Consider the following 20,602-nt stretch of genomic DNA (forward strand, 5'->3'; position numbering starts at 1 on the left):
AATTTTGACTAATATGAAAGATATATTATATTTATGTATTCCTGCGATATTGTTTGATGATGATTATATCTAATGGGAACTTCATTGACAACTTCTTCTTCTTCACGGTTAGTCGTTATTTCACATGCATATCTGTTTTCAGGCATCAAAACAATGGACGGGACACAGTTATTGTAATCACCAAATTAAAATATTTTGACGATTCTATTTGGATGAAAATAATTACCTTTCTGGCTTTCACTGACGAGTTGATCAACACTAAACACAATGCCGTTCAATTCTAAATCCCATGAACCACAACTACGCTCGTTCAAACACAACGACAACGAGTCTAACGGTGTCGGTGCAGTGTACGTCATATCCCGTGACACCGACAAGGCGGCACCTAGTAACGGAAATCTACTAATACAGGATGCCGGAGTGACTTCCAAAGATGACAAATCAAAGGACAGTGATGAGGATAAGAAAGTCACTTTTCTCCAGTTGGTGAGTAGATGTTTCTTTCCAAACATTACCATTTTATTATTATTATCTTCTTCTTCTTGGTGGTGGTTTGATGCTTAACGCCGCACAGTGTCCGATATTAGCTGTTCCAATCCAAAATGCTGCCTTATAGTGATAGTGACACACACCCTGTTTTGTCAACGTGTCAAGATTTCCATTCAGAATAATCTTAACCCAACATGACTTATTTTGTTAATGATGCTATGTAATAATCAGTATGTATGCCAGTTAGGTCATAATGTCTTCATAATGCCTTCAGTTCCGCTTCGCTGATAAAAAAGACGCGTTGCTGATGCTCGTGGGAACGTTCACGGCGCTGGCGTCAGGCATCTTGCTCCCCGTTAAATCTACTCTTCTATGGAAGAGTCATCAGTCTCTTTGTAGGCGGCAGCAGTTCAAACAAGTAAGTTTTATTATTAAATATATCGTGAAATATAACCAGTGTCATATATATCATATGTGCACATGTGCACAAATCACTTTTGCCGAGAAACCATATTTTGTTTCTGTATATCGTCGTCTGTGACGTCATTAAATAATTGAACGTGACGTCAATGAAGAGGGCCGTCACACTTGCTTACCGAGTTTTACTGCACAAATGTACATGAATAAAATGAATAATAAAGAAATGATTACACTCGCAAGTGTTCCACACGACTTTCGCTCGGGCAATACAAAATTTCACACGTTTCGTATACGTCGTATGATACATTTGTTCGTGTAATAGTCTATATTAATATATTAATACATTGCCAGTCAATCCGGGGTATTTCATTAGCTTACAAAGCACAACCAGTTGCAGGGATAAAAATAATCACACCTAACAACAGTTCCTTTAATTTTCAATTGTTCTAAAAAATCGCTATGCCTTTTTTGCCATCATCGATATACTGAAATATAATAATGTCACTATATGTTTTATGTGGACTTGTTTTCAGCATAACTGGGACAAATGTGACAACTCCTTATGCAAGTTTATATGAACAGACCTCGGGAATTGCTATTGTATTTTGCATACTTGGCGTGCTGGCTTTGATAATGGGTTACCTATCAGTGACCACCTGGTCATGGACTTCTGAACGTCAGATTCGACAAATCAGGATCAACTTCTATCGGTCTGTGATGAAACAAGACATACCCTGGTTTGACGGTCACAAGAGTGGCGAGTTGACTACAAGGTTCTCAGAGTAAGTTTTCTTCCACTCAGTAAGTGGCTGCTGAATTTGACTTGACATTACCTAAGTTACATCACAGCTTTGTATGGAAGATTTGAAAGGACATTATAATTATTGAAATTATATCATCTCGCGGTTTTTTTATGATGACAAGTGTTTTCAATCTTCAGGGATATGCTGCAGATCCATGATGGGATGGGGGGACAAGCTGGCTGTGTTCCTCCAGTGGATATGTACCTGGCTGGCGTCTGTCGTCATATCCATTGCTCTGTACTGGAAGCTTGCACTGGTCGCCCTGTCATTCAGTCCCTTCATTGTGCTCATATCTGGAACCCTCATTGGAGTAAGTCGGTAGTTTACTGTAGGTCTACTTTACCATATTGGCTAGTGGTCCATAACCAGGTTTCAACTTATGCTAAGTTATATTCTAAGAAACTAGTTGTTTTAATAGTGAAATTGTATTTTTGTACATGGACTTTGATACTTAACCAACTGTTTTGGTGTAAGTTGTCAACATACTTTAGACGTAATTCGCTTGTTCTTGTCGCGATATGGCTGCAGTGTTGCCGATGGGACGTAAACTCACTCATTCATTGCATACATGGTGTTCATATTTCAGTATGCTCGGAATGTGACGAAGCAGGAAGCGATGAAGTACGCTAAGGCAGGTGCAGTGGCGCAGGAAGTGTTCAGTTCAATACGGACAGTACACGCGTTCCAGGGACAAGAGAAAGCGTGCAGCAGGTGCGTGAAAAGCGTTGTCTTCATCTTCCTATTAGCACTTAGATAGTATACTTAAATATTGTTTCTATAACATTTCGGTCTTTCCATGTTAGGAAACACCATTCACATGTTTGTTCACGGAATGGAATGACATCCATAGATGGCACCTGGCCAAGGCGATTGTAGGGAGCTTCATCCATGGTCACGTTCATCCATGGTGGTGTAGCTTAGTGGTTAAATCTTTTGCTCGTCACGCCGAAGGCCCGGGTTCTATTCCCCACATCGGTACAAAGTGTAAAATCAATTTCTGGGGTCCCCATTATATTGGTGGAATATTGTTAAAAGTGGCGTAAATTTCACTCAAATCGACACTCAGAGCTCTGAACTCTTGTAACCCATAACAATGAAAAGTTAATTAATGTCACATTATAATTAATGCATAGCGTACAATCACGCAAGACGTGACTGACAATATACGTAGGTTAGGATGACATGTACCAAGTCAGCGCGCCTGGCCACTGAATCCGGCTAGACTGTTTCTACAAGCATGGGTTGAAGAAGGTCAATTCTATTGGTTCTTCACGTCAATTCTGTTGGTTCCGACAAATGTAATTAACAAGGACAGCGTGCGGAGAAAACTCGTAAATTTTGCTGATAGACTTCGTAAATGTTGCAAAATGTGCTACTATGCAATGTTGGTTAGATCCTTGAACGATAAACTGAATAAAACGTCCATGAGGGATCCATCTTTGACTGCATTCACGTTATTTAGTTTCTCTCACAAAGGTGGGAATACTGGTTGCTCAGTCGTCTTACGAGCTGCACAGATGATCGTGCTTTTGTTTACAGCTTGTTCAGCTGGACCTGATCACGTGAATACTATTTGCATTGCGTGTCACAGCTGGTTAGGTCTACTATTGTGAAGGGGTGTACCTTTGTTAGTTGATTGTCAACATGTCCGAACAGCCGAGACAAGGTCACCGTTTGACATCTCAGTGTCGAGAAATCGTCAGCGATGTCCTAACTTTCTTTAAAAAGAAGCTACAGATTGATTAATGTTTCCAAATCGGGCTTTTCGGCAGCGAGCAGCAGCAGCAACTGGTGTTTCCAGTGCAACCGTGGGCCAAATAGAACAAGAAAGGAAAATGCTCCCCTATTTAATGAAGTTAACTCGACCTGCCGTTTGTGCCATTTGGCCTCCCGGGTCATGCATATGTAGAGTAGCTCAGGTCAAGCTGAACAAACTGTAGCTCTATTTGTGGGCACCATACCCGTGCTTGGGGATTTCGCCAAACTGGTATACGTCCGCAGCCTTGTTTCACTTTGGTCCTTCCCCTTACACGCAGTGTTGTAACTGGAATAATGTTTAGATCAGTGTTAAACACCACTCACTCACTCATCCACCCACGCATTGAAATGACTCACTCTTTCAAAGGTACGATGTCAACCTTGCTGAGGCGAAAAGCATGGCCGCTAAGAAGGGCCTGGCTGTTGGGCTGACGACGAGTGGCTTCTGGGTAACCGTCCTCATCGACTTTGCTGTATCCTTTTGGTATGGCGTGTATCTCCTCCAGAATGAAGCCTTGGACCCCGGGGTTATACTGCCAGTACGTATATTCACATCGCCGTGGCTTGAAATGGAATCTTGGCATTTCATTGATAAGAAAGACTGTGCGCCGGTTTCGCATCACTTTCGCATTCCACAAACAAGAAGAAATCTTTTCTTCATAACCCCAATTCTTACACTACTAACTAGGCCAGATAAGCACTAAAATGTTTTGATCGATCGGAAAGTCTGATGGTAATATCGGAAAGTCTGATGGTAATATCGGAAAGTCTGATGGTAATATCGGAAAGTCTGATGGTAATATCGGAAAGTCTGATGGTAATTTACAACCATATCCAGCCTACTCTAAAGAAGAGTTCTCAATCGTTGCAGATATTAATGAACGTTATGATCGGATCAACGTCTCTGGGCATGGCCTTCCCTTACTTGGAGATCTTCTCCACTTCCTTCGGGGCTGCTGGGAAGATCTTCACCATCATAGACCATGTGCCAACTATAGACAGTTCATCGGACGAAGGGCTTCAACCGCATGTGCTGGGAGACATAGAGTTCCGGGATGTGGGTTTCACATACCCCATGAGGCCAGACACTCAGGTACCTAAATAATGCAGTCATGTGTGTTCAGATGACATCGACAATTATTGGTGAATTATTTAATTCATCCCTTTCCTGAAATCGGAGTTTACTGAATATCATCAATCTAGTAGTAAAACTCACGATATTATCTCTTTTACTTTTGTATTCCAAGAGGTTATCATGTGACATTGTCAGCGTCCTTAATTGTTTGATCGGTGTTCTACAACTTTATGGATAACAACTTGTTCATTCCACAGAGCGTCGTTTCGGTGTTAGATTCTTACACAGTTTTCAAACTAAAAACAATAGTTTGTTATCCATAAGGCTGTATGATTTATTAACCTTCACAGTGATCTCGTTTAACCTAAAAAACCCTCATCCAATATTGACTGATACTATATCATTCAGTTGGATGATGTATCGTCACACAACGCACAAACAAGCTAATATATAAATGACAATTCATTAAAAATTATCAGAAACCACATGTGTCGATTTTATTGAAAACAACAAAATGTCATCCATAGTCAAATATTGACTTATTTGTTCCCTGTTACACAGATTCTCAATGGATTTAACCTGAAGGTACCCAAGGGAAAGGTAGTCGCTCTTGTTGGGCCAAGTGGGTGTGGCAAGAGCACGACCATTCAGCTGCTGCAGCGCTTTTACGACCCTAAGGATGGCCAGGTGACACCCTTACCAATATCCATAACTTAACAAGCACACTGAGCACCGTTTGTAACGCCGACGGATACAACAGACTGGTTTCGGGTTCAGGCCAGTTGCTGTATATTTTAGGCAAAATACAAATGCGATTATAACAAACTAACATTAGTGGTTTCGGTGAGTTAGTTCTAACTGCATACTATTACTATACACATATTAATGTGATCTATTCAGTATGAATATATCTTCTTCGTGGAAAAGTGTATCGTGTACGTAGATGAAAGTATCTTCGGCATAAATGAAGTATCTTATGTGTAGATGAAGCATTGTCTACGTAGATGAAGTATCTCCAGCGTAGAAGAAGTGTTTTCTGTGAAGATGAAGTATATTCTACGTAGATGAACGTATCTTGGGCGTAAATGAAGTATCTTGGGCGTAGATGACGTATCTTCGGCGTAGAAGAAGCATATTCGGCGTAGATGAACGTATTTTCTACGTAGATGAAGTATATTCGTCGTAGTTGAATGTGCCTTCTACATGTATGAAGTATCTTCTGCGTAGATGCAGTATCTTCTGCGGAGATGAAGTATCTTCTACGTAGATGAACGAATCTTTGGCTTAGACGAAGTATCTTCAGCGTAAATGTAGTTACTGTATCTTCTGCGTAGATGAAGTATCTTCTACGTATATGAAGTATCTTCAGCGTAATTGAAGTATCTTCTGCGTAGATGAAGCATCTTCGGCGTAGAAGAAGCATATTCGGCGTAGATGAACGTATTTTCTACGTAGATGGGGTATGTTCTACGTAGATGAAGTATCTTTAGCGTAAATGAAGTTACTGTATCTTCTGCATAGATGAAGTATCTTCTACGTACATGAACGTATCTTTGGCTACTATCACGGTGACAACAGAAATTGGTTTTCGGCGTTATGAGCGAACGCTTTAACCACTAGGCTACCCCACGGCCTCTCACCTGCGAAGAGTTACGTATTATCTACGAAGTAACTGGTTCAAACTGTGGCATGGATACACATCTCTGCTATACGCATCACTACTTCCTGGATAGAACTTGCAAGAGGCGAGAAACGGGATCGATTGGTTGACACATATCCCAATTTCGTAGATCGATACTCATGCTGTTGATCACTATATTGTCTGATCAGTGCTGTCCGCCTGAGAGGATATGTAAGTCCATGTCTCTCGCGGTATGCTTGTATCTACCAGTGTTTTAATCGAAGTATATTTGATCTTCTAAATGACGGATAAATCCGAGTACAATCGCCAGTATCAGAAGGGATGGTGTATATCCAGCTCGGGTCAATCTAGGTAGCATATGTACAGTAATAATCATGGTGCTTAGTATGGTGATCTACCTTCAGTTGTTGGCGATCTATAGCCCATTTTACATTGCATTGTGCAAAATAGTTTTCTACTTTTTAAGATATATGTTAGCTAGTTTTACTTTTTTCTGTGATAGTCTTTTACTGTACTTTGCCGACAGATTTTATCATGAAACTTTTCAATGTATAACTTGTTTCAGTCACGATATGGCTGAAATACTGCCGATGTAACTTAAAACCTTATCTTAACTCACTCACTCTGATCCAGACTCGATTATTTACAGACCACCGCCATATAGCTGGAATATTGTTTGCGTGTGGCTTTAAACTACAAACAAGACTTAGTACGATACAATGTATTCAGTTGATAATTCATGCCCGCTTGTGCCTAGATTCTGCTCGATGGCGTTGACGTCCGGAACCTCAATATTGGCTGGCTACGTCAACACATCGGCATTGTGAGTCAAGAACCCGTGCTGTTTGCAACCACTATTGCTGACAACATCCGCTACGGCAACGTGGGCATTGACAGGGCTGGCATAGAGAAGGCGGCCCGAGAAGCCAACGCTCACGACTTTATCGCAGAGTTACCGCAGGTAGACATTGATTGTTTTTGAAAACACAGAATTACAACTGTTATCTTAACCTATCGTAACCACAAATATGAAAACCAACATGATACCCATATCACATATATATTTTTACATCATTTCTTGTCTGTTTCAATTTCTGTCACCATTTAACACGAGTGTATGGTTTCTTTTCCAAGAACTTCAATTATCAAGAACTAGATTATAGAAGCAGTTTACTATTACAGCACAAATGTGTGAAATTAAATGTTCAAAATTCTCAAAAGAAGTAATACGATTTAAAATGTCCAGGGGTATGACACTATTGTTGGAGACCAAGGGGGACAACTCTCAGGTGGACAGAAACAACGGGTAGCAATTGCTCGGGCTTTGGTTCGTAACCCCAAGATTCTGCTGCTGGATGAGGCAACCTCCGCCCTGGACCACGAGAGCGAAGCCATTGTGCAGAGGGCCCTTGAGCAGGTGCGTGTCTTGTACATATAATGACGATGGTGCTGGTGTGTATGGCAGTCGAGATCTGACCTAGGAGCAAAGGGATGCAGATTAACGCAACTGAGGCTACGTAGAAGGTTGGTCAAACACATGAGGGGTTAATACAACTTCATATGCGTCGAAAGCACAAGATCAAACGGGAGCTTAAATTATTAAAAATTATAGGCATGAAACAGCTCTCCAGAGCAAGTGTGACCTTACTACAACTAGAGTTACGATGAAGAACAATTCAGAGAAGGTTAGTGTTTACTAAATGTATCAAGTATTTATGGAGACAGCTGACAAACACTGAGTTTATAGATTCAATTTAAGTCATTACACAGAGCGCTCAAGAGAAGTACATGAGGGCTTACTGCAGTTTAGGTCTTGACACAGTTTCAGCAAGTCCAAGGTGTATGATACATGCATGTGCAACGTAACACAAGGTTTTCCAGAAGTTACATGAATTTTCACTTTCATCACAACACTGGCCAGAAGTAAGATCGACACGTCCACAGAGAGTGCTACAATGTTTCTGAATTCGATGTCAGTGAAAATGCCACGTCGTGACGACATCTCAACTTTTAAATACTGGGTTCTGTAATACTGGAATATTGCTAAAAGCGGTGTAAAACCGTACTCACTCACTGGGTGTAGCAAAGTCTATATGGAGATTTGACGGTCACCACACTGACAAATGAATTATATCAATGGTATGGCAATGCTGGTGGAAATAGAATGGAATTGAAATATGTATTGGTAACATAATATTTTATGTTGTTTGCTTGACGATGGTTAGCAGCCAGACGTTGTAACGTTAGAACGCTCTAATCAGAACACGATCAAAAGGCAATGTAGATACAGTAATACTTAGCGTTTTTACTTGATTTGTGAAAATTGCCGTTCGTCATTCCCACAGGTTAAACTAATTGGGAAAAAGCGATGTGTCTTTTGTTTTATACAAATACGCAGTATAAATTACTACACTCATTTCTTATATGTATTAATAATGTGTAACAATCCTACATATGTATGCGTGTTCCCGTTTCAGGCCGAACGAGGGCGCACAACAATTGTTATAGCTCACCGTCTGTCGACCGTCAAAAACGCTGACGTAATAGCGTCCATCAGTCATGGTCAGGTGGTAGAACAAGGAACTCATGATCAACTCATCGCAAATGGCGGACTGTATTCCCGACTAGTGGCACTGCAAGTACGTTTCCTTGACAACACGATTTATAAAATGACGTCAGTTTTGTTGTTTAACTCAGCACTCAGAAATATTCCAGCTCTATGGCGGAGGTCTAGACCATACAATCTGGTGATCAACATCTTAGGATCTATCTTCGCAATTGGGATACGATTGGGTGCTGACGACCAATTCCAAACCGGATCTTCACGGGTCCCTGAATCAGGATATATGCAGCCATCATAATAAAAATATACTCTCCCAAAAAGAAACGCATCATGAAAATAGCAAGTTCATGTAGCAATGAATTAAAACGTGATTCATTTTACAAAAGGTTTTGCTCTGTTTATGTCCTATGGTGTTTATGTTTTGAAACATCACAACAAAACGCACCATCCGTTAAATACCCGTATTTAACAGCATGATTTTCAATTTCGGCGTGTAGTGTCACAGAATACACAATTCACATGCAATGCACGTGAAAGTTCGGGATCAGATAGTCTCAATGATGGGTATAGAAGGTTGATCGCTGTCTGTCGATTATTCACTGTATTTGAAATATTGTTGACGAACGCAAAATGGCACGTCTAAGTGAAGCCAACCGTCATATCGCCATTGGTTTGCTTGAAGCTGGCCAGTCTCAACGTGCAGTTGCCCGACGCTTGAATGTTCACCAAAGCACCATTTCACGGCTCTGGGAGAGATATCGCCGGCAGAATGCGGTAGCAGATGCCCCTCGCAGTGGGCGACCTCGAGCGACCACTGCGGCGCGGGATCGCTACATCTGGGAACATCACCTGCGTCATCGAACAGCTACGGCGACCAGTACCGCTCGACAAATACCCGGATTGAGGAGGATTTCTGCGTCAGGAACAGGTTCAGAGAGGCTGGTTTACGTGCCAGAAGATCTTATTTTGGTCCTGTGCTTCGAAAACAGCATCGTCGACATCGTGTTCAATGGTGCACCAACGTTCAGGCCTGGAACCTACCGAATTGGCGTAGAATGTGGTTCAGTGATGAATCACGATTTCTATTGGAACGACGACATGGACAAATGCGGGTGTACAGACGTCGACGTGAACGTTTCGACGACGCTTGCGTTCCCCAGGTGGACAGATTCGGCCGGGGTAGTGTTATGATGTGGGGAGCGATCACAGTCCGTAGGAGAAGTGATTTGGTGATTATCCAGGGCAACCTGACAGCTCAACGGTACTGTGACGAAATCCTACGCCAACACCTCCTTCCAATCATTGATCGCCAGAGGGAGTTGTTTCAACAGGACAATGCCAGGCCCCACACAGCACGTCACACTAGAGACTTCGTCAAGAACCACAACATCAATGTGCTCCCCTTGCCCTCAAGATCACCGGACTTCAATCCAATCGAACATCCGTGGGATGCCCTGGACAGACGGGTGGGACGCCGTAACCCTCAGCCCCAGACACTTTAGCAACTCGCACAGGCACTACAGGCAGAGTGGGCTGCGATTGGGATTACGAGATTCTGAGACTTATTCGTTCGATGCCGAGGCGACGCTGTGCAGTTCTGGATTCCGACGGTGGTCACACGAGGTATTGACTTCAGCGCCACCACACGTCTCCATGTGACACACAAACTGACTTTACTCGAGTTGGTGCCAAAGACGGATAAGTCTGCATTCCCAGTGTGCAATTTCGCTATATTTCATTGACTCATAAAGCTAACAAGATGTTTTAAAACCCCATAAAAATACAGTTGAAATTCCTATATGCGTTTCTTTTTGGGAGAGTATATAATGAAGAAACAATTAAGCGACTTCGTAGGTCATAGAAAGAATAAAGTTGAAGAATATCATTCATCATATCACACGAACATCATTGTTAATTGAAGATAACTTTGTTTACAGGCGAACACGGCAGAGTCTGCAGATGAGGGTACGTAGTGCAAAATGTGTAAAGTGAGTGAGTTTGGTGCTCATGTATTTCAGAAAGAGCAATGATTGTCAGGCTCTGGTTAAAGACTTGATGTAGCCTAAGTCATTCACCACTTTGCTCGAACCAAGGAGCATGGTGCTGAATAACATAGAAACAATGTCAGGGGATTTTTAACCAGTATCACGGAAATTAGCACACATACTCACATCGCATTGCGGCGTTGATAGCTGAAGACTATGGGGCCAAAACGGATGAAATAATGTACTTGACAGTGCATACAAACTGTTATGGCCAGGGGTCAGTAGACATTGTGATTTTACCAAACCATGTTAGTAATTGACTGTTTCGAATGAGTTACCGACGTTCAAGCCGCCCGGCTAAGGTTGCACCCTCCAGCTATTTGGCAATCTGATGGTCGCATGTTTGATCACCCGACCCGAAGATTAATAGTGAAGCTAATTATGTTATTATTTAGTATCATTTGTATGATGACAAAGCGGTGTTAAGGTACAGATGATACCTCGTTGAACACTGTAAACATGGCAAGAAACGGTAGTTTCTCATGAAGGCTGTGCTCTCACACCAAAATTCTCCAACTGTGTTACAGATATCGTTGATGTTGACATCGTGGATGATTCTGATGAGAATGATGAGGAAGATCCCATCCTAGATCCTACCTTTGAGAGGACGTTGTCCAATAGGAAAGGCCATCTCCGTGTCAGACTGAGATCTGGCTCTGGACGCAAAAGGAAAAGCACTGAAACGGAAGAGGATGCAGAGACAGTTGAGGTATGCATTCGTTCTGGAACGGTTCTCCCTCAGCATTGGCCCGGAACCCTTCCTTCAAACAATCGTCACGAGTAGCGTGCTGAGGGCATGGACGTGGCGAGGGGGAATCAAGGTAGCCCTTTTAGGGGATTCGGGTTGAAGATATCAAGCAATGACCAATTCGAGTTGATGACAAAACAACGGTGGTTGTCCATGGCTGCAGATATATTTAGTTGACTAAATCTATTTAACTTAATAGTGATCTTTGTGCACGTGCATCATTCTAAAATCCTATGTGTGTCTTCGAGGACGTGGGATAGCTCATTGGCGTAGATCAATGCTGTTAATATCAATCACTTGCTTGTCTACTTCCATTATTTGCACACCGTTTATCGGAGTGTGGCATTGTACAAGGTCGACGTAGTCACACTTGCCACATACTGACCTGAACCCTTAATGATGACGCTGATTTTATATTATTTTAAAATCACCCCTCACACATACTATTGGCAGTCATGATCGAATAGTCCCACTCATTACTGAATTTCATATTATCATAATGATAAAAAGACACATATTTGCAGGAAGATGAGTCCATTCCAACAGTTAGTTTCAAGAGGATTCTTCGTCTCAACGCTCCGGAATGGCTATTCCTGCTGTTTGGCAGCCTTGGTGCCATTGTGTCTGGACTGATGATGCCACTGTTTGCCTTTTTGATCTCAGAGTTTATTCGAGTAAGATATAAGTTTAACACTTCCTTTTCTCCTGATGAGAGTCGGTTTTGTACTGCAATGGTACTCGCTACAGCTACACAATCTGTTTTCGTGTTCACGTAGATCTTTGGAAAGAGAGATTCTCCCAAAGAACAGATGCGAGAGACCATCATCATCAGTTGTGTAATGGGTGCTTTAGGATTCATCAACGCTATCGCCAAATTGTTGCAGGTGAGTACCTCTACACCTTCCCAGAACTACTATATAGAAAATCATGGACTACTTCCGTCCGTGTGTGCAATTCGGAAAACATTCAATCTTTCTTCACCAATTTTGGCATGTAGATAGGTCTGGTGGTAGACTGGTGCCTTTTGGTTGTTTTGGATTTCTGAATAAAATATTTTTGCGTTTCCATGGCAAAACGTTTGACTTTGACCGTAACACAGCCAGTTCATCTCAGGACAGCAACCAATATCAGCATGATGCCGAGGTTTTGGGCGTAACGCTTTAACCACCAGGGTCAACCCAAAGGCTCTGGGGTAGCAAAAGATAATATTAGGTCTGTTGTCTCACGGGCACAATTGTAGGAATAGGTTTGGGAGAAGCATAGGGTATGATGAATACAGAATGCCATTTAGAAAATGTTACACATGTTATATTTCGAATTACAATTTCTCAGTAATGTGCAGGTTCTAGCACACTTGTTGGGTTGAGTCCCATGCGGAATTCGGAACCACACCCTCACATTCATGGTAATTTGGACAGTGTCGAAAAGCAATATGACGTAACCCGTAAAGTCTACGTTTTCGTCGCAGGGTAGGTTCTTCTCTGTCATGTATGAAAAGGGTTGTTGTAACGATGTAACATGTGTGGCGCTATTTTCAGGCATACTGCTTCTCTAAGTCTGGCGCTGCCCTAACTGCCCGTGTTCGAAGTGTGGCCTTTGCGTCCATAGTGTACCAGGTAGGACACCAAGCTTACGGTGTCATTGTATTGTGGATGGTGGGTAGCATCATGCCTGCGCTTGTTTCAGAGCTACACCATGTGTGATACCAATCATGCGTGAGGTCCTCTTCAAGTAATATTCCTCATTAATTTTATTACCCATGCTGGTGCATTACCAAAACCCAAACAAATGATTACTTCTCCTGATGGGAAACGCTGACGGTATATAACCGAATTCACTCACTTACTCACTTAATAGTGACATTATATTTGACCGAAACGTTGTACATAGGGTAGCATTCACTCTCGGTATTTCGAATTCATTAGCTTTCTAAAATATTCACCATACACTGTTACAGAAGACATGTCTTACACACACATGCGTTTTGTCGAGGCGTGCAGTGAGAGCTGTTAATTACTAGCTGACGGTGACCCGCGAAGATCCGGTTAGAATTGATCTCAGTAACCCATGCTTGTTGTAAGTGGCGACTAACGAGATCGGGTGGTCAGGCTCGCTGACTTGGTTGACACGTGTCATCATATCCCAATTGCTTAGTTCGAGATCATGCTGTTGACCACTGGCTTCTCTGGTCCACAGTCTAATATTTACATTCCGCCGCCATATAGCTGGGATATTGCTGAGTGCGGCGTAAAACAAAACTCATTTACTCACAACAACTTGAAGGTGGATTTTGACGTTGACGTACGTGGCGTCCGTATTGTGTTCAAAAAGGATAAGGTCAGGGGCGAGTAATGCATGCACTGTGTTTTTAGATTACATATCAAACAGCAATTCAGCATCATAATTGATAACTGTTTTATCGTTTCCAAACAGGACATGAACTTTTTTCGATAACCAGAAGAATCAAGTAGGTTATCTTACGACGCGACTAGCGTCAGACGCACAGGTTCTTCAGTCGGTGAGTGGAGTTTCTTATGATGTATCAACATGACTGTAAAACGTCTGTAAACACTATAATTGTATTGATACTGGCTCGTGGGAACTTTTTTGGGGTACATGTTTGTTTAGCTACTTCCCATTCCTGCATACCGTGGGGCAGTGGGTAGCAGAGTGGTTAAAGCTTTCGCCAGGCTTGCTGACTTAGTATACATCATCGTATCCAAATTGTGTACATTGATGTTCACGCTGGTGAACACTGAATGACCTGGTTCAGGCTCCGTTATTTACAAACCTCCGCCATGTGCTTGAACGTTTCTTTACTCACGCTACACTAAAGGGTTCGATTCCTGGATTCCTTGACATATTTCAACTCCACTCCTCTGCGGTGGGAATACACAATCCATCCGAGATTCGAACCCATACCCTCAGAGTCATCGCCAGCACACAAAGTCAGCCATCTAACCAACTCATACACCGCGACGTCCACAAAAATGGAAGTCGGACAACTGGTAGTCTAGACTGAGGACTTTTGTTGACCCCTCTGACAGGTGTAAATTGGCACGACTCCCACGGCCGAAGCTATGATTACACAATGCCATTTAGAAAGAAACAGCAGTATGAATACACAATCCAAATTGGGGACTCAACCAAACAAAGTACTGATTCTGTACTTTACTGAGAAAATGTAATCTCAATATATTTCTCTGCGCTTGTATCGCTTGAAAAGCGGCATAAGTCCTAATCACTAACCCTCTGTTGCACTGGCGAACACACTTGTCGTCTTATAGTTCTGTTTCTTCGCCAGGCTATATCTCAGATCGGGTTCATCCTGGAAGCTCTGGGAACACTGAGTGCTGCCCTGCTCATTGCCTTCATATATGGCTGGAAGCTGGCTCTTACTATTCTTTGTTTTATGCCCATAATGGCTGGAGCCGGCATCATTCAAGGACGGGTATTTAAGGGATTCTCCAAAGCTGACAAGGACTCTGTACAGCAGGCTGGAAGGGTAAGGACATGACACTTTCGAGACGTTTCTCTTGTATAAAATTGAAACCCTTTGTTGAACAGGTGAATGGTAACAGGTACTGGGAGATGTGAGGACTTTCCGACATTTGGTGCAGTGGTGGTGCAATATATATGCTCGCCTGTTAGAGAACACCGGGTGTCATCACTATTTGATAGTGATTCAGAAAAACGTGAAACAAAATGTTTGGTTCCAGAGAAACAAATGTATATCTTGAAGTTGTGACGGAAATATATAATATTCTCAGACATGCATCCAAATTAAAAAATTTACTGTACAGATAATAGCTGTTCACTGTTGTATATGATTGTGTTCCAGATCTGTTCTGAAACGACTGCCAACATTCGCACTGTAGCATCGCTTAACACTGAGAAAGTCTTTGTCGACAAATATGAGGACATTATTACCAAAATATGCAAGTAGGTGCAATTTGTTACATTACATGACACCGTATTATCAATGTCCTTATGTAGCACAAATTATTTATTAAAACGACAAGTATTTGGAGTGGCAGGAGAAACCTTTTGCTCTGCTCTTTTGCTCAATTGTTTGATCAGCATTCTAGAAGTTGGTGAGTCAACAAATGAAATATACAACTATATGGATGACAATTTCTGGTTTATTTGCGTTGAGCGACGTTTCGATGTAGATTCTTACATCGTTATCAAGCTAAAAGTCATTTTAGCTTGGTAACGATGTAGGAATCTATCATTTTAGCTTGATAACGATATAAGAATCTACATCAAAACCTCGCTCAATGCAATTAAACCAGGAGTTGACATCCATAAAGTTGTATGTTTCATTTGTTGACTCACCAACGTCTAGAATGCTGACCAAACAATTGATCGAAACGTCGCTCAACGCAAATAAACCAGAAGTTGTCATCCATAAAGTTGTATGGTTCTTTTGCTCAAGTTTTCGATGCAGGAATTTAAACGGTTTAAACGGTTAAAATAATCGATAATATTTTCTTAACCGTTGACTTTATGAAGCGTGGTTGTTTTGGGGTTTCTGTTGTATTCTGTTTCGTTGTTTCTTGTATTCGTATTTCCTCATGTCACCTTGTCAAGACCAGACATGTCATTGGTTCCCTATTGCGCAGATCGATTCTCATGCTGTTGATCACTGGATTGTCTGGTCCAGGCTCGATTATTTACAGACCGCCGCCATATAGTGGGACTATTGCTGAGTGCGACGTAAAACTAATCTCACTCACTCACTCAAGACCAGACAAGCCTGTGATCGATACTGAGATTATCGCCGAACATAACAGGGTACAAAGAGATCATTATTGCAATCAAACTGACCAGCCAGTATATTAAGTCACAGTCTACCAAATAATTTGTAAACAAGGTAGTTTATTGGGGATAAATGACCATTCAATTTATGTACAATGTTTCGTTTTTCTTCTAGTGCTGGCGTGAAGAGGTCCCACATCCGAGGCTGTGCCTACGGGTTCTCTCAGTGCATTTTATTTTTCGCTTATGCAGCAGCATTTTCGTATGGATCGTATCTGGTACAGACTGGGGAAATGCAGTTTTTCGAAGTATTCAGGTAGGAATGAACAATCTATTGGCCAGTTTTGAGTATGTACAGACCATCCACATAACCTGTGACAGTTTTAGACGTCTTGTCTTCTTCGGTTTAATTCCCCAAATGATTTCCTTTCTGGCGCTGCTGTCTTGGTACGGATAGATGTTTCATTCACATCGCTCTATATTTACAGGATCACACGTTTCATGTTATGAAAACATATTCAGACTGGGCAGGCTGTACCTCGGTGCGCCAATGTTTTCTATGCCAATATTATGTTTGCAGAGTCTTCGCCCCAATTGTGTTTGGGGGCCAGCAGAGTGGAAGAGCTACTTCTTCCTCTAACGATTATGCTAAAGGGAAGATGGCGGCTGGTCGTCTGTTTGCAGTCATTGATAGGCAGCCGGAGATAAGCACAGAAACTTCGAAAGGAAAGACACTTGTAAGATGATTTTCACGCTCTGACACACAAGCAGATATAAAACAGCAGTGGTTCAAACTGTACAGAATAATGTGTGAAATGAAAACACAGCATTAAGCATTTCACAGACTTTTCGCAGCATTTGATGATGACCTTGTAGATAAATGGAGTATCTCGCCCTCATGTCTTCTGATATCAAACATATCACCACGAGTTGATAAAGTTACAAATTTGTACTTTTATCAACGAGTGTTGATATATTTGATATCCGAAGACATGAGGGTGAGATTCCATGTACCATCAAAAATCATTCTTCATTAGTTTTCAGTGAAAAATGTACATCTCTGAAAACTGTACTACCATTTGACTTGCAGTGCATCGATGTCATAGCATTGTGACATCATCAAGTTCATGATGTCATAGTATTGTCAGGGCATTGTACAAAATCTGCTGTCGAAACGATATCTCCTAGGAGATGCAAGCAATATCTCCCGTGGAACACAGTTTTGGATGCTAAAGTATATTATCGTATCAACTCAGCAAGCCAAGCGTCCCTTATGTGATGGCAAATCTCTGGAACTGGTAACGTACAACTTCGCTTGAACTGTCAACCAGAAACCCATCTCCAATAGGTTCCACCGAAATAGTAACCTATGCTTGTCATAAGAGGCGACTAACGGGATCGGGTAGTCAGGGTCGCTGACTTGATTGACACATGTCATGGTAACCCAATCGTGTAGATCGATGTTCATGCGATTGATCACTGGATTGTCTCGTCCAGACTCGATTATTTACAGACCGCCGTCATATAGCTGGGATACTGCTGAGTGGGGCGTTAAACAACAAACCAACAAAACATAGGTTAATATGTCTGTTTGTTTGTACGTCATCAATGATCCGCTTCAAACCAATACGACATTTCGTTTGTGTAGGATCACTACAGTGGGGCAATCACTTTAACCAACGTACACTTCCGCTACAAATCTCGGCCGAACGTGACTGTCCTGAAAGGCCTGAGTTTCGACGTCCAGCCCGGAGAGACTCTAGCCCTGGTGGGCAGCAGTGGCTGTGGCAAGAGCACTACCATACAACTCATCGAGCGCTTCTATAACACAGAAAAGGGAGCGATGGTCAGTTGGGGAGGAGGGTGTTTGATGTGGGCTGTCGTTGATATAGCAGAGCTGTAACCGATTTAGGAATAAGGGTGTTAATACTGTTAGTGCGTTAGTGAAGATCACTATGGAGTGGCAGCTGGGTGTGAGATAATAAACTGCAATAATTAAATGCCCATTGTTTCCTGCATTCTTTTTAGTTGCACTGGTCACGTGTTATTGCATTTATTCAACAACAATGTTAACAATTAAGCCACCTTTTGGCGACATATATGCATACGCATTGTGACGTCACGGGCAGAGTTAACAGTTACTGTACTTTAGTTCTACCTGATAATGGGGCTAGAACAAGCCCTGAAACGTTGTATCAAACAATAAAGAGAAGATGAAACCCAGAAAAGTCTATATGTTCGGCATATATGCATATTCAGGATCGTCCACATCACTCTTCGCTTGATAGTTTCAGGATCTGAAGGCTTGCTTACCAGTTTTTCCTGATCACCTGGCTTACAATGCTTCATTTAGTTCTGAATCATTTCTCCAATTATGTCTATCCATCCTCAGCAACAACAGTTCAAACAGCTGCTTTCTCTTGGTTTATTTGTTCCGGTTCCTTACGGTTTCACGTTTCGTTAGTTTTCTCTTGCCTTGATTCAGACGTTACGAACTTCATTTTGATACTCTCCTTACTACTGAATTCCTGTCCCGTTATGTACATAGATATCGTCTTTGAGTGGCATTTTAGAAGTTGGGACGAACAATATTGAACAAAGTTTTGGATAACAGTTATGAGTTCAACAGTATATTAGCGTCGTCAGATCATACGTGGGCTGGGCATACATCGCACAACCATCCACAATTTGAGGTAAGTAAATGGTACGAATGTAGTTGAGATATTGAGCAGTAAATGTATTTAACAGTTGTAACAGGGGTAACGTTTCGTGTTATTTTTTCAGATGGCAGACAAATCCCCGATCACCAGTCTAGAACTCAAGTGGTGGCGATCACAGTTAGCCCTTGTATCACAGGAACCTATTCTTTTCGACTGCAGCATAGCAGAGAACATCGCCTATGGTGACAACTCCCGTATTGTGTCTATGGACGAGATTATAGCAGCAGCCAGAATGTCAAACATCCATTCCTTTATTGCATCTTTACCTCTGGTACGTTGATGTCGGAAAAATCAGAGATCAGTTTTATTAACTTGTGCTCTGAATTATTTTCACGTCAAACGTCTACTTTCTATATGTCAGGATGCATTCTGATAATCACAGAAGGGACTCTCTCGATATTTCGACATTGCATACCTGGAGGGTCCGATATATAGATATATGTGGGAGGACAAACATGCCATGTAGTGAGTGAGTGAGTTATTATTTAACGTCACATCGACAATATTTCAGCCATATCGTGACGAGAACAGTTGACAATGAAATAGAATATATATAGATATTATGAAAACCTGCCGACGAAGGACAGTAAAACAACTAGAATATCACAGATATACATGTAAAACTAGTAATTAAATCTAAAACTTATTAACGATAGGGTGACAACACAATATAAAAATAAGCTATAGATCACCAACAACTGAAGATAGATGCCATGTAGTTATTTACATATTCATGTTAAAAATCACGCTAACTTTGTTTCAGGCGTATGACACTAACGTTGGAAGCAAAGGTACGCAACTCTCTGGTGGACAGAAACAAAGGGTAGCCATTGCTCGGGCTCTTGTCCGGAACCCCAAGGTGCTTCTTTTGGACGAAGCTACATCTGCCCTGGACACTGAGAGCGAGAAGGTGAGCGGGTCTGGTGAATTTTGACATTTAAAAAAAAGAAGAAAACAGTATTTTTGAAACATATTCCCTTAAATGATTATTTGTCGGACATTCTACTTAGTCGAGATATATATTAACTCCGTACTCAGCTATAAGACTACAACTCTACATAGTCATGGGTTGGCCCAAGTTTCTTTAATGCTTCAGTTGTTTGTGTCAGGATCCTGTGATCCACAATGATTACGATCCTTGTTTTGTCTACACATATTCATAATCGTGTGTCTTCCACATTTCTTTGATATATTTTTCGAAATATGAATTAAAGGGATGGGTAACCTTTCAAGCAATAGCAAATCATTAATACATCCACACTGAAGCATGTAATGTCAAACAATGTCACACGTGTTAAATTAAACCACTAGTCCTTTCTGTGTATTCATTCGGTATTTTGTTGTTCAAATTAGGTTGTCCAGGAGGCATTGGACAGGGCACGAGCAGGTCGGACTTGCATTGTCATCGCCCACAGACTGTCCACTGTCCAGAATGCGGACAAGATCGCGGTCGTGAAACAAGGGGAGATAATCGAAGTGGGAACACACAGAGATCTGTTAGCTGTGAAAGGAGCATATTACAATCTTGTCCAGGCTCAAAATAGGAAGAAGAAAGATTCAGAGTGACGTCGTGTACAG

The 20,602-nt window shown here is 41.7% G+C and overlaps 1 protein-coding gene across 1 annotated transcript; it reads left to right on the top strand.

Moving 5' to 3' along the window:
- The first annotated feature begins 267 nt into the window (after window positions 1-267).
- LOC124266607 (ATP-dependent translocase ABCB1-like) lies at window positions 268-20,602 on the top strand. The gene is given in 28 exon segments (XM_046701400.1): window positions 268-486; window positions 764-907; window positions 1,492-1,691; window positions 1,850-1,877; window positions 1,879-2,022; window positions 2,299-2,423; window positions 3,838-4,009; window positions 4,342-4,563; window positions 5,107-5,232; window positions 6,945-7,148; window positions 7,434-7,604; window positions 8,665-8,861; window positions 10,165-10,216; window positions 10,688-10,715; window positions 11,323-11,504; window positions 12,068-12,217; window positions 12,320-12,427; window positions 13,082-13,159; window positions 13,977-13,982; window positions 13,984-14,070; window positions 14,848-15,048; window positions 15,385-15,485; window positions 16,480-16,620; window positions 16,885-17,041; window positions 17,953-18,150; window positions 19,089-19,295; window positions 19,788-19,934; window positions 20,378-20,602. Coding segments are annotated over 28 exon segments (4,008 nt in total). The 3' UTR covers window positions 20,591-20,602.

The sequence above is a fragment of the Haliotis rubra genome, unplaced genomic scaffold (assembly GCF_003918875.1).
Source record: "Haliotis rubra isolate DU_JTF1 unplaced genomic scaffold, ASM391887v1 Scf1268, whole genome shotgun sequence".
Lineage (NCBI taxonomy): Eukaryota > Metazoa > Mollusca > Gastropoda > Lepetellida > Haliotidae > Haliotis > Haliotis rubra.